This window comes from Aspergillus novofumigatus, assembly GCF_002847465.1.
Source record: "Aspergillus novofumigatus IBT 16806 chromosome Unknown P174scaffold_4, whole genome shotgun sequence".
Lineage (NCBI taxonomy): Eukaryota > Fungi > Ascomycota > Eurotiomycetes > Eurotiales > Aspergillaceae > Aspergillus > Aspergillus novofumigatus.
This window is the reverse complement of record NW_020194277.1, coordinates 2238589-2250412: the sequence shown is the minus strand read 5'-3', so window position 1 is coordinate 2250412 and position 11824 is coordinate 2238589. Positions and strand designations below refer to the sequence as shown.

Here is an 11824-nt window from a genome sequence, read left to right as displayed (position 1 = left end):
CTGTAGCCCTTATCTACTCGTCTATATACCTGAAGTTATTATTGGGCTCCGATCATGAAGAAAGGTCTTCCTTCATCATCTCTCATGTCAATAATGATAAGTGAAAGAGATGAAGGACATTATGGAGCAACTTGCAGCAGGGTTGAAGGATGGCACATTGGCAGTTCTCGCCACTGATGTATCACGCGTCTCCTTTGGCCGCCTGGCCCCCTATATCCTGGCTGGCTTTGCAGCATATCCAGTGCTATGCTCTTTTCTCCGTTTTCGCAAGATGCGATGGCTCCATCGCAAGTACAATTTCCCAACCCGCGAGTCCCTTGCTCGCATGACCGATGACGAAGCGTGGGAAATTCAAAGGGTCCTATTGCAGCAGGAGTTCCCTTTCTTCTTCATCAAAGCGCTACAATTTGCGCTATTCAGGGTTAGTCACTCACTCATTCTTGATTTGATACACGTTTTACGGGCAGGCAGTCAACTAAGAGACTGAACAGACGTACGGCATCCCCACTATATCCGGTCTCCTGACAGCGACGAGCCAACTCTCAAACCCTGAGACATCCCTCAAGCGCTACACCGATACCAGCGCCCTGATCCAGGAATTCATGGGAAATGCCCCCTCCTCAGAGCGCGCCTGCACTGCCCTCGCACGCACCCGCTTCCTGCATACTGGGTACCGCGCCGCGGGCAAAATCCAGGAAGACGACATGCTGTACACGCTCGGCCTCTTCGCTATCCAACCCGTGCGGTTCATCGAAAAGTTCGAATGGCGCACGCTCAGCGACATGGAGAAATGCGCCATGGGTACCTTTTGGAAGAGCATCGGTGACGGATTGGAAATCAGCTACGAGAATCTCCCGTCAAGCAAAACGGGGTTCCGCGACGGTCTCCACTGGTTGGAGGAGATCATGGCCTGGAGCGACGAGTACGAAGTCCGAAGCATGCTTCCGGACATGAAGAACCGCGAGACGGCCGACCAGACCACCGCCGTGCTGCTGTACATGATCCCCGGCCCGTTGCAGCATATCGGGCTGAAGTTCGTCTCGTTCATGATGGACGATCGTCTACGGAAAGCCATGCTGTAAGCATGTGCCCTCACCCCCTCACCCCCTCACCCCAACACAACTAACTTGCAACGCTAAAACAAGGTACGACCCTCCCCCCGCCGCCTACACCAAGGTATTCTCCTTTCTCCTCCGCGTCCGCCGCTTCGTCATGCGCTACCTCGCCCTCCCCCGTCCCTACTTCCTCCGCTACGAACCCTACACAGAACGCCCAGACGAGCGCAACCGCATCTTCATCACCCACTGGGACGCAGCCCCCTACTATGTCAAGCCGACCTTCTGGAACCGCTGGGGCCCAACCGCCTGGCTCACCTGGGCTCTGGGGAAGCCGCTCCCCGGCGACATGGGCGACAAGTACTACCCGCAGGGCTACTACATTGCCGACGTGGGCCCAACGTACTTTGAAGGGAAGGGCCGACAGACCGTGGGGAAGATCACGGAGGAGCTCAAAGTCTCGAGGGCGGGGAACTGTCCGTTCATGTGAGATTTGACCGGTCCCGTTAGCTTCTTGTTTGCGTCACGTCCGTTGTGTGCTGCAAAAGGATGGCGCCATGTGCTTCCTAAATGTCCCAATATACCCCCACTCTCTGCGGCCAGCCGACTGTTCTGGACAGTCGTCGTACAATTTTCGATAAAGTGATGTCGGTCTAGCTAATGGTGACACAAACTGGGTCTTCCAACAGAGGGGAACAGTAGTGGACACAAGCGATCTTTGGATGAAAGCTTTCTATATGTTGCCAGAAACAGATGCGCTGTCCTATGGTTCGGCTTGATAGCTCCATACAATTTACTCGAGTTATTTCTAATCTGCCCGGGTGGACCATTGACGGAGGATTGCCGACAATGCTTTTGAACTTTGTACTATTTGAGTCCAATACTTTCAGAGGCCCTGGCGACCATAAGAAATTAAGAACAGGAAGATTAAAAAAAAAACGCTCGAGCAAAATAGTCCAGTATGGCAGCAGCAGCCTGCGAGCTAGGCCAAGGCCAGAGAGAAAGTAGACTTATGTATCAGGGGTATTACTGTGAACAGATCTTAATTCACGTCACTGAAAGGCTAGAGGGAAATAATTTACTCCTCAGCCTCGAGGGGCTCCTCCTCGCCGCTGCGGAGAGTCAGTACACGTACTCTGCAAAAAGATCTGGGGAAGACGTACTATTCCTCCTCACCCTCGGAGATGGAGGCGTCCTGGTACTGCTGGTATTCGGAGACCAGATCGTTCATGTTGCTCTCAGCCTCAGTGAACTCCATCTCGTCCATACCCTCACCAGTGTACCAATGCAAGAAAGCCTTGCGACGGAACATAGCAGTGAACTGATCACCGACACGCTTGAACAGCTCCTGGATGGAGGTGGAGTTACCGATGAAGGTGGAGGACATCTTGAGGCCACGGGGGGAATGGAGCACAGAGCGGTCTGGATGTTGTTGGGAATCCACTCAACGAAGTAGCTCTGGTTCTTGGACTGGATGTTGCGCATCTGGTCCTCGACCTCCTTCATGGAGACCTTACCACGGCTAAATTATCGTCAGTAAAGAGATCGTGCATAATGTTCGTGGGTCTAGCAACATACAAAATGGCAGAGCAGGTGAGGTAACGTCCGTTGCGGAAGTCAGAAGCTGCCATCATGTTCTTGGGGTCGAACATCTGCTGGGTCAACTCGGGAACGGAGACGGCGCGGAAAGAGTGAGCACCACGGCTGGTCAGAGGAGCGAAGCCGACCATGAAGAAGTGCAGACGAGGGAAGGGAACCATGTTGACAGCCAGCTTGCGCAGATCAGAGTTGAGCTGACCAGGGAAACGAAGGCAAGTGGTGACGCCGGACATGACGGCGGAGACCAGGTGGTTCAGGTCACCGTACGAGGGGTTGGAGAGCTTAAGGGTGCGCATGCAAATGTCGTACAGAGCCTGTGAACCAGTCAGTCTCCGCGTTGGTTTGTGGACAATCAATCCACTCATACCTCGTTGTCGATACAGAAGGTCTCATCGGAGTGCTCAACGAGCTGGTGAACGGAGAGGGTAGCGTTGTAAGGCTCAACGACAGTGTCGGAAACCTTGGGGGAGGGAACAACGGAGAAAGTAGCCATCATACGGTCGGGGAACTCCTCACGGATCTTGGAGATCAGAAGGGTACCCATACCGGCACCGGTACCACCACCGAGAGAGTGGGTGACCTGGAAACCCTGGAGGCAGTCACAGCCTTCAGCCTCGCGACGGACGACATCGATAACCTGGTCGACCAGCTCGGCACCCTCGGTGTAGTGACCCTTGGCCCAGTTGTTACCAGCACCAGACTGGCCGAAGACGAAGTTGTCGGGACGGAAGAGCTCGCCGAAGGGACCGGCACGGACAGCGTCCATGGTACCGGGCTCGAGATCGACCAGAACAGCACGAGGAACATACTTGTCACCGTTGGCCTAGTAGCAAGTTAGATCGTGAGAAATTGCCGAAGTAGTGCAGAGTCGAGAGTTTCATCAACGCACCTCGTTGAAATAGACGTTCATACGCTCCAGCTGGAGGTCGGAGGAGCCATTGTAGCTATTATCCCAATCAGACACGCGTCCTCTTCTTCCTTGCCTTTCGTGTTTCCCCCGCTTTCTCAATTGGGAGGATAAAGGTCGAACTTACTGGCCAGAGCCGTCAAGGCCGTGCTCACCAGAGATGGTCTGCCTGTAAATTTGTTAGCTGATACCTATGACAGCGAAGCTGATCCCAATGGAGGACAGCCTGCTAAGATGACAGGTCCCAGTCTCCCATCATCCAAGCATTGAGGTCGAGACTTACCAGAAAGCAGCACCAATTTGGTTACCCTGTCACCAAGAATCGAGTTTAGTCTCTGCTCAACGCAAACGCCATCCCTATGCTTCTCCCATAACAGTGCCTCACCAACGATGGGCAGTACTTACACACTGACCGGTCTGAAGGTGAACCTGTAGAATAAAAAAGCACAAGTTAGCTGATCCGCATTCTTGAGGAACAAGTGGGGTTCTTCTATCCAGGGAGAGCCCAAATCGACGCGTCTCCTGACGGAACAGGGGGGTGTTTAGGCACAACATACGATTTCACGCATTGTGGATGATTTGCTGGAGGACAGTTACTTAGGATGGGTAGAAAAGAGATGGAATAGGAAAGTTCAAATTGAACAAAAGGATAAGAGACCGTCGAAGAAATGGGGACGGAGAGGAAGAATGGAGAAAGGGAAAGGTGAGTTGGGTTGAAGTTTAGCGGTGAGGAGAGAAGGAGTTGTTCGTTGTGCGGGCTGGTCTCTCAGGGATCAACAGACAACAAGTCAACATTTGCTGTTAGTAAATAAATCAGGGGGAGCTACGGTCAAACACGGTTTAGCGCGGTTTCTATCACGGGACACCAGTCAGCAGCCGTTCCACGCTGGAACGAACCACAGTTGGAACAACGACAACAACCGCGAACCATGAATTGGAGTCGTCCCATCATGCAGGCAATTAAACAATGGGTCTCAATAAATAAGTGAGGGTCTGTTTCAATATTGATTGCCAGTTCTAGCGGTGTTACCCTATTTGATCATCATGTCTTCATATCAGCGTGGCCATTCCCGCCCTTTTCTGGCTCAGATGTACAGAGTACATAATCCGCTATAATACAGTACAAAGCGTGCGAATCAATGGCCTCCTTCCTGAGCGCTTATTCAGTTGGCTTGGATAGTGCCAATTCTCCAAGAAGCGACTACTTGGCAGTATTTTCCACCACATGGGAGCTTTCCAGCCAAGTCCCAAATTCGTCCAACCGTGCGTTTTCTTCCTCGTCTTCGGCGTCAAGTCCTCTCTCCGCCATATCCTCGAGAGCTGCCCGCCTCTCATTGCTCTTTTTGAACTTCTCTTTCCCATCTGAAATGTAGGCTTCGACGCGTGTGCCGGCGAAAAAGCGACCATCCATGACCTAGAAACTGGTTAGAGAATGGATCTTTGCGATGGTTGTAATGTAGCAACAAAATGAGCCAGCACAACATACTCTGACACATTGTCTGGCGGCTTCAGGGTCCGTGAAACGAACGCTGACAACTCCGTCGGGTTCTTTGTCATACAAAACGACATTCGTAACCTCGCCTAACTTGGAGCACTCCTCCCGAATATCGTCCTTGATGTCAAGGATGGCTGCCGGATCCTCCTACAAAGGGTAAGTATCGCTCCGTCCCATAAGCGGCCTAAACTGGAATCATACCTCGATCTCCTTCAAAGTAAACATGTGTTTGAGTATGACGACCTTCTCAAACCTGGAGCTTGTGTCCGTCAAATTTGATGGCTCGTCGTCACTCCAATCAGCGAGTTTGCTAGTAACACCACGTCAGTCCATATCGCGTCAAGTCCCGCGGGTTGCCTTGGACGGACCTATTTAGTTTCTGAGTCCTCTTGATGATCTTCTTCTTATCCCTCATGCTGGTCTTTGCCGGTGCATCTTGTTGGCTCTTGAACGAGAAATCTGCAGCCTGGACCTTCATCGGTCCCTGCGGGCCTGTCACCCCTAACCTAAAGTCTGACTCGTCCAGCATCTGTATGGCGAGGTTGACAGACTCCGGCCGGAAATACACTATCAATGCCTCGCCCTTGAACTTGCCGTTTTCATCCATATACATCTTAATTCGGGGCCGGCCACTGTCAATCTCTTCGGCGATAACACCACACTTGGAGAAGACGTCGCGGATCTCATCGAACTCGGCATCAAGGGGAATAGAAGTGACGAAGACGGCAGTGTTGACTCGTTGTTTCTTCGGCTTCTGACCATTATTCTGCGATTAAGTCGAGTCAGTCACTGTAGCTACAAGATAGATTGCAAGGCCATATAACTTGCTTCACTAACCTCATTCCCACCGGCCTGCTGCTTCCGCTTCTTCCTCAATTGTTGCGCAGTAACTTGTTCATTTTCGTCCACCCCTTGAATCTTGTAGGCTTCTTGTTGCTGCTGGAGCAAGTCATCGTCGACCTGGAGAATACCCAACGGCGCGGAAATGTCGCGCCAACCACACAATCAGTTTCACGAACCGACCAAGACCCATGTAGCAACGGCGATCACATTGTATCTGCAATGAAACGCTGTGCTCCAGGAACGATACTTGGCAAGTGGGAAAATACAGCGTGGGAGGAAGGAAACTCATAACAAGAGGGAGACAGAAAAGGTAAGAGTTCAATGATCGCAAGATACAAGGGGAATCGACCAGCTGCAGAGGAAGCGCGCACACACCGTCGGAATCCATCGTTTTAAAACCGTATCGTATCCAAATTCCTGTCCGTCTTCAGTCTCTAGTATGAATTTGTTGTCCAGCTTCGAGAAGGAAATCCTGGGGTCGCTGTCAAATTCAGCCGGGTCCTGCGGGAAGTTGCTAAACGGCGCCGGTTTGGCTTCTTCGCTGGGACTTCGAGATGCCATCTGCGAACGACTGTAGACCGATACACGAAATATAAGAATACAGCAAATGGGAAGAAAATCACGAGGTCTAGAGAATAGTGTGCGCTCTGATTTGAAGAATTGGAATGGTTTGCGGGGTGAGACCTAGCTCCAAGCTCCAAGGGGATTTCTAGGTGGTGACGACGGGAAGCTCCAACGTGGCTTATCATTGGCCGCAAGCCATGACATCTGCCATCACCTTATCCCATGAGAACTGCAACCCTTATGAATGTTACGCCTTAGGTATTCATTGCTTTCTTCAATATGGGCTGCCGGTAACCACTACAGGATTGGTCCTTCAAGAACATACTAGATGAACAAAGTAGGTGCCGCCGACCCATGATTGACGGCCAGGCTGTCAAAACACTACGTACACCTTCATCATACGAGCAAAATACATCTGGCATTGAGGGATGCTAAAATGGTTCTACGAGCCAGCTGCTTATCTGAAAAGGCACAGAAGACCTGACGCATGATGGTTCAATGACTTCAGACGAAGAAAATAGAATGTTCTGTACAGCCAAGGGCATCTTCCAACGTGACGAAAGAAACAAATGATAAACAGGAAATATATACAAACAGATCATGATCGACAGAATGAGGACATGATTATTAAGGACAGGGTATCATAGAATATTAGTGAGGCTGACGCAGTGTTCAAGCCTTCGTTTCAATGGTGCCCTCGTGGCCCTCCGTAGGGGTGATTGTCCGCTTGGAAGAGCCATCGAGGCCTTCAGTGCCCTCAACGCCGGCGATCACATCGCGAGTGATTTCGACATAGTCATACTAAGAAACTTGTTAGCTCAAACGATTCAAGTCGCAGATCGTCCGGAGCACATACAGCAAACTCGCCGATCTCGGCGTCGTCAATACCCAGAATTTCATCTTCTTCGGCAGCGCGGAGGCTGAGACCAGGGACCAAGTTGATGAGGAAGAGGATGAGGCAGCTACCGAAGAAGGAGTATGCAAAGCCAGTAACGGAGTCGGCCAGCTGATACCCGAGTTGAACCCAGTTGTGGTTAATCCATCCACCGGGGATCTCACTGAAACCATCGAGGTGCGCAATGTAGTCGCTGGCAGGGTGCATGTCAGTCATATATCAATCTCTTCTTAGTTGGAATAATACTTACGCGGCGAAGAAGGCAGTCAAGATGTTGCCAGCAAGTCCTCCAATGCCATGAACGGCAAAGATATCCAAGGCGTCATCGATCTTGAGCCAATATTTGAGCTTGGTGGCGTAGTTGCAAGCGATAGCACCGACAACACCGAAGATGACAGCGGCCCATGGAGGCACGAAGCCAGATCCAGGAGTAATAGCGACCAAGCCAGCAATGACTCCCGAGCAGAAACCCACAGTAGACCACTTCCTCTCGAGTCGGTAATCCAGAAGACACCAAGTGACACCACCGACAGAAGCGGCGAGGTTGGTCACAAAGGCTGCCATGACAGCTCGCATGTTGGCGGCAAGGGCCGAGCCAGCGTTGAATCCGAACCATCCCACCCAGAGGAACACAGTGCCAATGACAACATGGGTGACGTTGTGAGGGCGGTAGTTGAGCTCATGGGTGCCGTGACCACGGCGTTTTCCGAGCATTAAAGAGTAAGCCAATGCTGCTGATCCGGAGGCAATATGTACAGGCGTGCCGCCTGCAAAGTCCAAACCACCGAGCTTGAAGACCCAGCCGGAGGAATTCCATGTCCAGCAAGCGATAGGATCATAGATGATCGTGGTCCAGATAAAGGAGAAAACCATGCACGGAAGCATACGGCCACGTTCGGCGGCGGCACCGACGGCAAGTGCTACACTTTCCAGTTGTCAGCTGTCCTATCTTCGAGCGCGACGGGAATGCTTGAGTTTGGACTCACGTAATGCAAGCAAACATTCCCTGGAACACGGCGAAGAGCAGATCCGGCACCTTGCTGCTGCCAACCGAAGGCGCTGCCAGCACACCCTTGAAGCCAAAGTTCGATAGATCGCCAATGTACTTTCCAGCAGTATGGGAAAAGGCTAGTGAGTAGCCCCAGAAAAACCACTGGAAGGAAACGACACCGACAGACATTATCGAGAGCCATATCAGAGAGAGGGCCGACTTTCGACGGGCAAGGCCAGAGTAGAAGAAGCTAAAGGCTGTTAGCGATGGATATGAAGATGAGTCGTCATATTCTCATACCCAACACCAGGAATCATGAGCAGGACTAATGCGGTTGATGTGACAACCCATGCAATGTCACCGGACTGGAGGGACAGTCAGCTACAAGCGTTCATTCCAGAACAACATACTACAATGGTGAGGTTGACGAACGCTGTAGTATATGTTCAAATCCTCCGTCAAGGAATCTCCACCCGTTGCTATGGTGCCATTGTAGGCCACCGGATATTCCGCCATTGTGAAACCACCTGCAGCACAGTCGCAGATTTGTAGATAGGGACGATTCGTTGGCTGAGGTCACTGACCAAGGCCGGTCGCCGTGGTGCTAGATAACCAATGATAGAAAGTTGAAGTCCCAAATGGAACGAGACAGGCCCTGAGCAGGAATGAGCTGCAGAATCAGAGTCGAAGTCGTCGGTCAGAGCTCAAGGTCAGAGCTGAACACGAGAAGAAGGAAAGGGAAGGCTTCGATGTCTGATAAAGGGAGAAATGTGACAGGGGGAGAGGGCCAGACCCATAAATATGCGATGCTGATGCAAGCCAAAAACGCTGTGGACAATGGAGCCATGGCCATAGTTCCTGGAATCAAACACAATGCTCCACTGTCGGGCGCTAGGGAAAGGTCTATGGCCTTGGCTCATCCGGCTGATAGTAGTCAAATTGAAGGATTGTGATAGATATCAGACATAATCTGGCCAAGCCTTCTAGAGTCATGGTGCAATGCAACGGATAAGCCCATGGCTGACTAGTTTTTGTTTTACAATGAATAATCAATATGACTAGGATGATGTCCAGAGAGCAGGTCTCTACGTAAGTTCGTCTATCAAGCGAGCTTTGACTCAGCCTATCTTCTGGGTCCAGCAGTATGACCCTCCAAGTACTGGGGGCTAGGACCCTTCTGGGGAATCCTGGACGAGGATGACCAGTCGAGGAGTGCGATGATAGGAAGCCATATAGCAATTTAGACGATAACATCAAAACCGTGGTTCATATTTCCCATTATCGTCGACAAAGTCTCGGAGAAACTGATGAGGATCATGAGGATACCTATGTAGATACTGTCCCTCGAGGTGATTGGAGAATGAGACGAGCATCGAGAGTGGTTGTAGATATGGACTTGCTTCGGACCAATCAGCAGCTCTACTGCCAGTCCTCAGCCTGATACAAAGTCCTTTAGGTATCTCTTCTTGATTATCCTCCCCATCCTTCAAAGGCAAGTATTATGATATAGGTCGGTTGCCGAGATAAATTCCTCTGCATTATACTCATATGCAGACAATGTTCATTGCTATACTGCGCGATGTTCAGTATGCAACTGTTCTTCGCTGCTGTACCCAAGGTACTTTACTTATCGTTACGGTGTCAGCGCACCTTTGACTACGGAGTAGTGTTCCGGGTTTAATAGGAAGGAGAAGCCGTTGGTACCTCAATTAGCTTACTATGTAGGTGGCTTTTCACAGCATCACGCCGACTGTGGCTTATATCAAGTATTCCAGTATTGACATGTGGTAACGCACCCTTTCTCGGGCTTTTACCCAGTTAGAAAATTCGCTTATCAGTCTGTTATCTTGAGCCAAACAACCAATCATCAGTCGCTTTCGCTTCCTTATCAGCCAGTTCCTCTGACCTCATGGGTACATCTCAGATTTTGACTTAGCATGTAGATATCTATCTCCCTCCTGTCATCCGACAGCTTCTCCTTAATATGTGTGGACGAGGTAGAATGAGAGAGTTCAACGACATCCAGTCGATCATAATTGGGTGAATTTTCAAACGGTTCCGTCTTCCTGCGCAATCGGTTTACCTACACAGAACCAAAGAGCAGATCACCCAAGTGTCTAAGGTTGGGTACCTGCATTCAATCCCAGGCTGTCCTATTGAATAGGTTAAGGTAATTGCTACCTAGTCTTCAGTTTAGATAGATACCTACTGTTTATTTTCGTACCTTGAGTACCTTACGTTCGGAACCTTATATGTGACAGGAGGTTGTCAGAAGATAAGGATCTCTGGTCTTATTGGTTGGGCGATTTCGGCAACCCGATCTGTTCGGATTAGGGGTCTTGGCACATCAGTAATTCAACGACTCTTTCAAAGAGATCAAAGATGGCATGGATGTTGTATTGAGCAGTAAGGTGTTAATTATCCGTCCCAAACAACCGATGCTCCTCCAGCGCCTGCTTTTCCAATGCCGCAAATATCTGTCAAGGCGACGGATGACCACACACCAATTTGGTCGACCGTCACATTCCTTCTTTGTTTCTTTCCAAGGCTATTGCCTTGCTTCAAAGCCACCCGCCATAGAGGCGTCTTAAGCCCTTTAACCCTCAGCTCCGGTGCGTGTGCCAATTAGAGGATTTCAGAGCCCAATTCCAAAAAAAAAAAATTACCAGTTGCTAGTCAGATACGTAACATGCAGGGGCCGATCTGCCAGGATATGTCTACTGAGTGCTTCCAAATACATATTCCTTGGGCTAGAGCGCTACTCGAAGGAGACTGACATCAGACTCTCCGCATATTGTCTACCTGTTGGCTCTTTTGAAGCTCCACCAGGCCTAGATCATGAAGACTTCGATAGTCCAGAATTTCAGGCTCAGATGGGACAAAGCGGGCTTTCATGGAGATCCGCACGCTCCAACTTGGGAACATCGAGTCCCACTGATCAGCATCAAGTATATCTCTTAGATTTACTCATTTTATGCATAAATTGCTATTCTTAATCGTCATCATGTACTCAGCAGGCATATTCCTTGACAGTCGCTGATCATTGAACGCCAAATTTGCCTGTGCTTGAATCCTAGGATCGGCATAGAGAGGTAAGAGATTCAAATCTGTCCAGCCTAGGATCACAAATGCTACCACCTATGATGTATATCAACGGAGCACATCATCTGTCCCTTTCAAACTTCAGCGGTGTTACCTCGAAAGCCCATGAGCTGTTTGGAAAGTCTCTCTCAAATTGCAGTCACAGTCTTATAGTAATTCGTGAGTGAACCTATAGAGGTCAAATACCTCCTAAAGCGGAAGACCGAGCAGGTATTGATTCGGCCACAACAAAGTGGTGCCGGAGGCCATACACTGTATGTCATCTAAAGTACATAAATCAGTGACACTCAAAGCTTCTATGGTGAAGATAGATTGGAATCTAATGTGTCCAAAGAAGCTATGTATTTTGACATCGGCTTTCTTCTCTACCAAT

The 11824-nt window shown here is 50.1% G+C and overlaps 4 protein-coding genes across 4 annotated transcripts; 1 reads left to right on the top strand and 3 right to left on the bottom strand.

Annotated features, from left to right (window-relative positions):
• Positions 1–8: 8 nt before the first annotated feature.
• Positions 9–1975, top strand: P174DRAFT_512457 (uncharacterized protein). Its single transcript, XM_024831879.1, has 3 exons — positions 9–421; positions 492–1078; positions 1146–1975. The coding sequence occupies exons 1-3, from the start codon at positions 110–112 to the stop codon at positions 1543–1545; spliced, it is 1299 nt and encodes a 432-aa protein (XP_024682873.1). The 5' UTR covers positions 9–109; the 3' UTR covers positions 1546–1975.
• P174DRAFT_441557 (tubulin beta chain) lies at positions 1866–4317 on the bottom strand. The gene is made up of 9 exons (XM_024827345.1): positions 4119–4317; positions 3967–3990; positions 3845–3870; positions 3544–3637; positions 3022–3477; positions 2634–2968; positions 2454–2577; positions 2219–2403; positions 1866–2167 (listed from the first exon to the last, which is right to left on the bottom strand). The coding sequence occupies exons 1-9, from the start codon at positions 4128–4130 to the stop codon at positions 2134–2136; spliced, it is 1290 nt and encodes a 429-aa protein (XP_024682872.1). The 5' UTR covers positions 4131–4317; the 3' UTR covers positions 1866–2133.
• A 233-nt stretch (positions 4318–4550) lies between these two features.
• Positions 4551–6460, bottom strand: P174DRAFT_389444 (U2 snRNP complex subunit CUS2; the record flags this gene model as incomplete). The annotated part of the gene is made up of 6 exons (XM_024823448.1): positions 4551–4975; positions 5048–5203; positions 5258–5366; positions 5425–5822; positions 5894–6016; positions 6275–6460. The coding sequence occupies 6 exons, from the start codon at positions 6458–6460 to the stop codon at positions 4763–4765; spliced, it is 1185 nt and encodes a 394-aa protein (XP_024682871.1). The 3' UTR covers positions 4551–4762.
• Positions 6461–6912: 452 nt separating this feature from the next.
• On the bottom strand, positions 6913–9057 carry P174DRAFT_406741 (ammonium permease MEP2). The gene is made up of 6 exons (XM_024824112.1): positions 8782–9057; positions 8650–8714; positions 8345–8599; positions 7609–8283; positions 7320–7551; positions 6913–7264 (listed from the first exon to the last, which is right to left on the bottom strand). Exons 1-6 carry the CDS (start codon positions 8863–8865, stop codon positions 7136–7138), a joined length of 1440 nt encoding a protein of 479 aa, XP_024682870.1. The 5' UTR covers positions 8866–9057; the 3' UTR covers positions 6913–7135.
• Between the last annotated feature and the right edge of the window lie 2767 nt (positions 9058–11824).

Bases quoted from the DNA above. Each gene is read 5' to 3' on its own strand.
- P174DRAFT_512457 (XM_024831879.1), top strand. From the start codon at position 110: ATGAAGGACATTATGGAGCAACTTGCAGCAGGGTTGAAGGATGGCACA. The intron at 422-491 runs GTTAGTCACTCA...GAGACTGAACAG, and splicing joins TACAATTTGCGCTATTCAGG to ACGTACGGCATCCCCACTAT. The intron at 1,079-1,145 runs GTAAGCATGTGC...CGCTAAAACAAG, and splicing joins CGTCTACGGAAAGCCATGCT to GTACGACCCTCCCCCCGCCG.
- P174DRAFT_441557 (XM_024827345.1), bottom strand. The intron at 3,871-3,966 runs GTAAGTACTGCC...TCTTGGTGACAG, and splicing joins ACCTTCAGACCGGTCAGTGT to GGTAACCAAATTGGTGCTGC. The intron at 2,578-2,633 runs GTATGTTGCTAG...ACGATAATTTAG, and splicing joins CTCACCTGCTCTGCCATTTT to CCGTGGTAAGGTCTCCATGA.
- P174DRAFT_406741 (XM_024824112.1), bottom strand. From the start codon at position 8,865: ATGGCGGAATATCCGGTGGCCTACAATGGCACCATAGCAACGGGTGGA. The intron at 7,552-7,608 runs GTAAGTATTATT...GCACCCTGCCAG, and splicing joins TTGACTGCCTTCTTCGCCGC to CGACTACATTGCGCACCTCG. The intron at 7,265-7,319 runs GTATGTGCTCCG...CAAGTTTCTTAG, and splicing joins CCGAGATCGGCGAGTTTGCT to TATGACTATGTCGAAATCAC.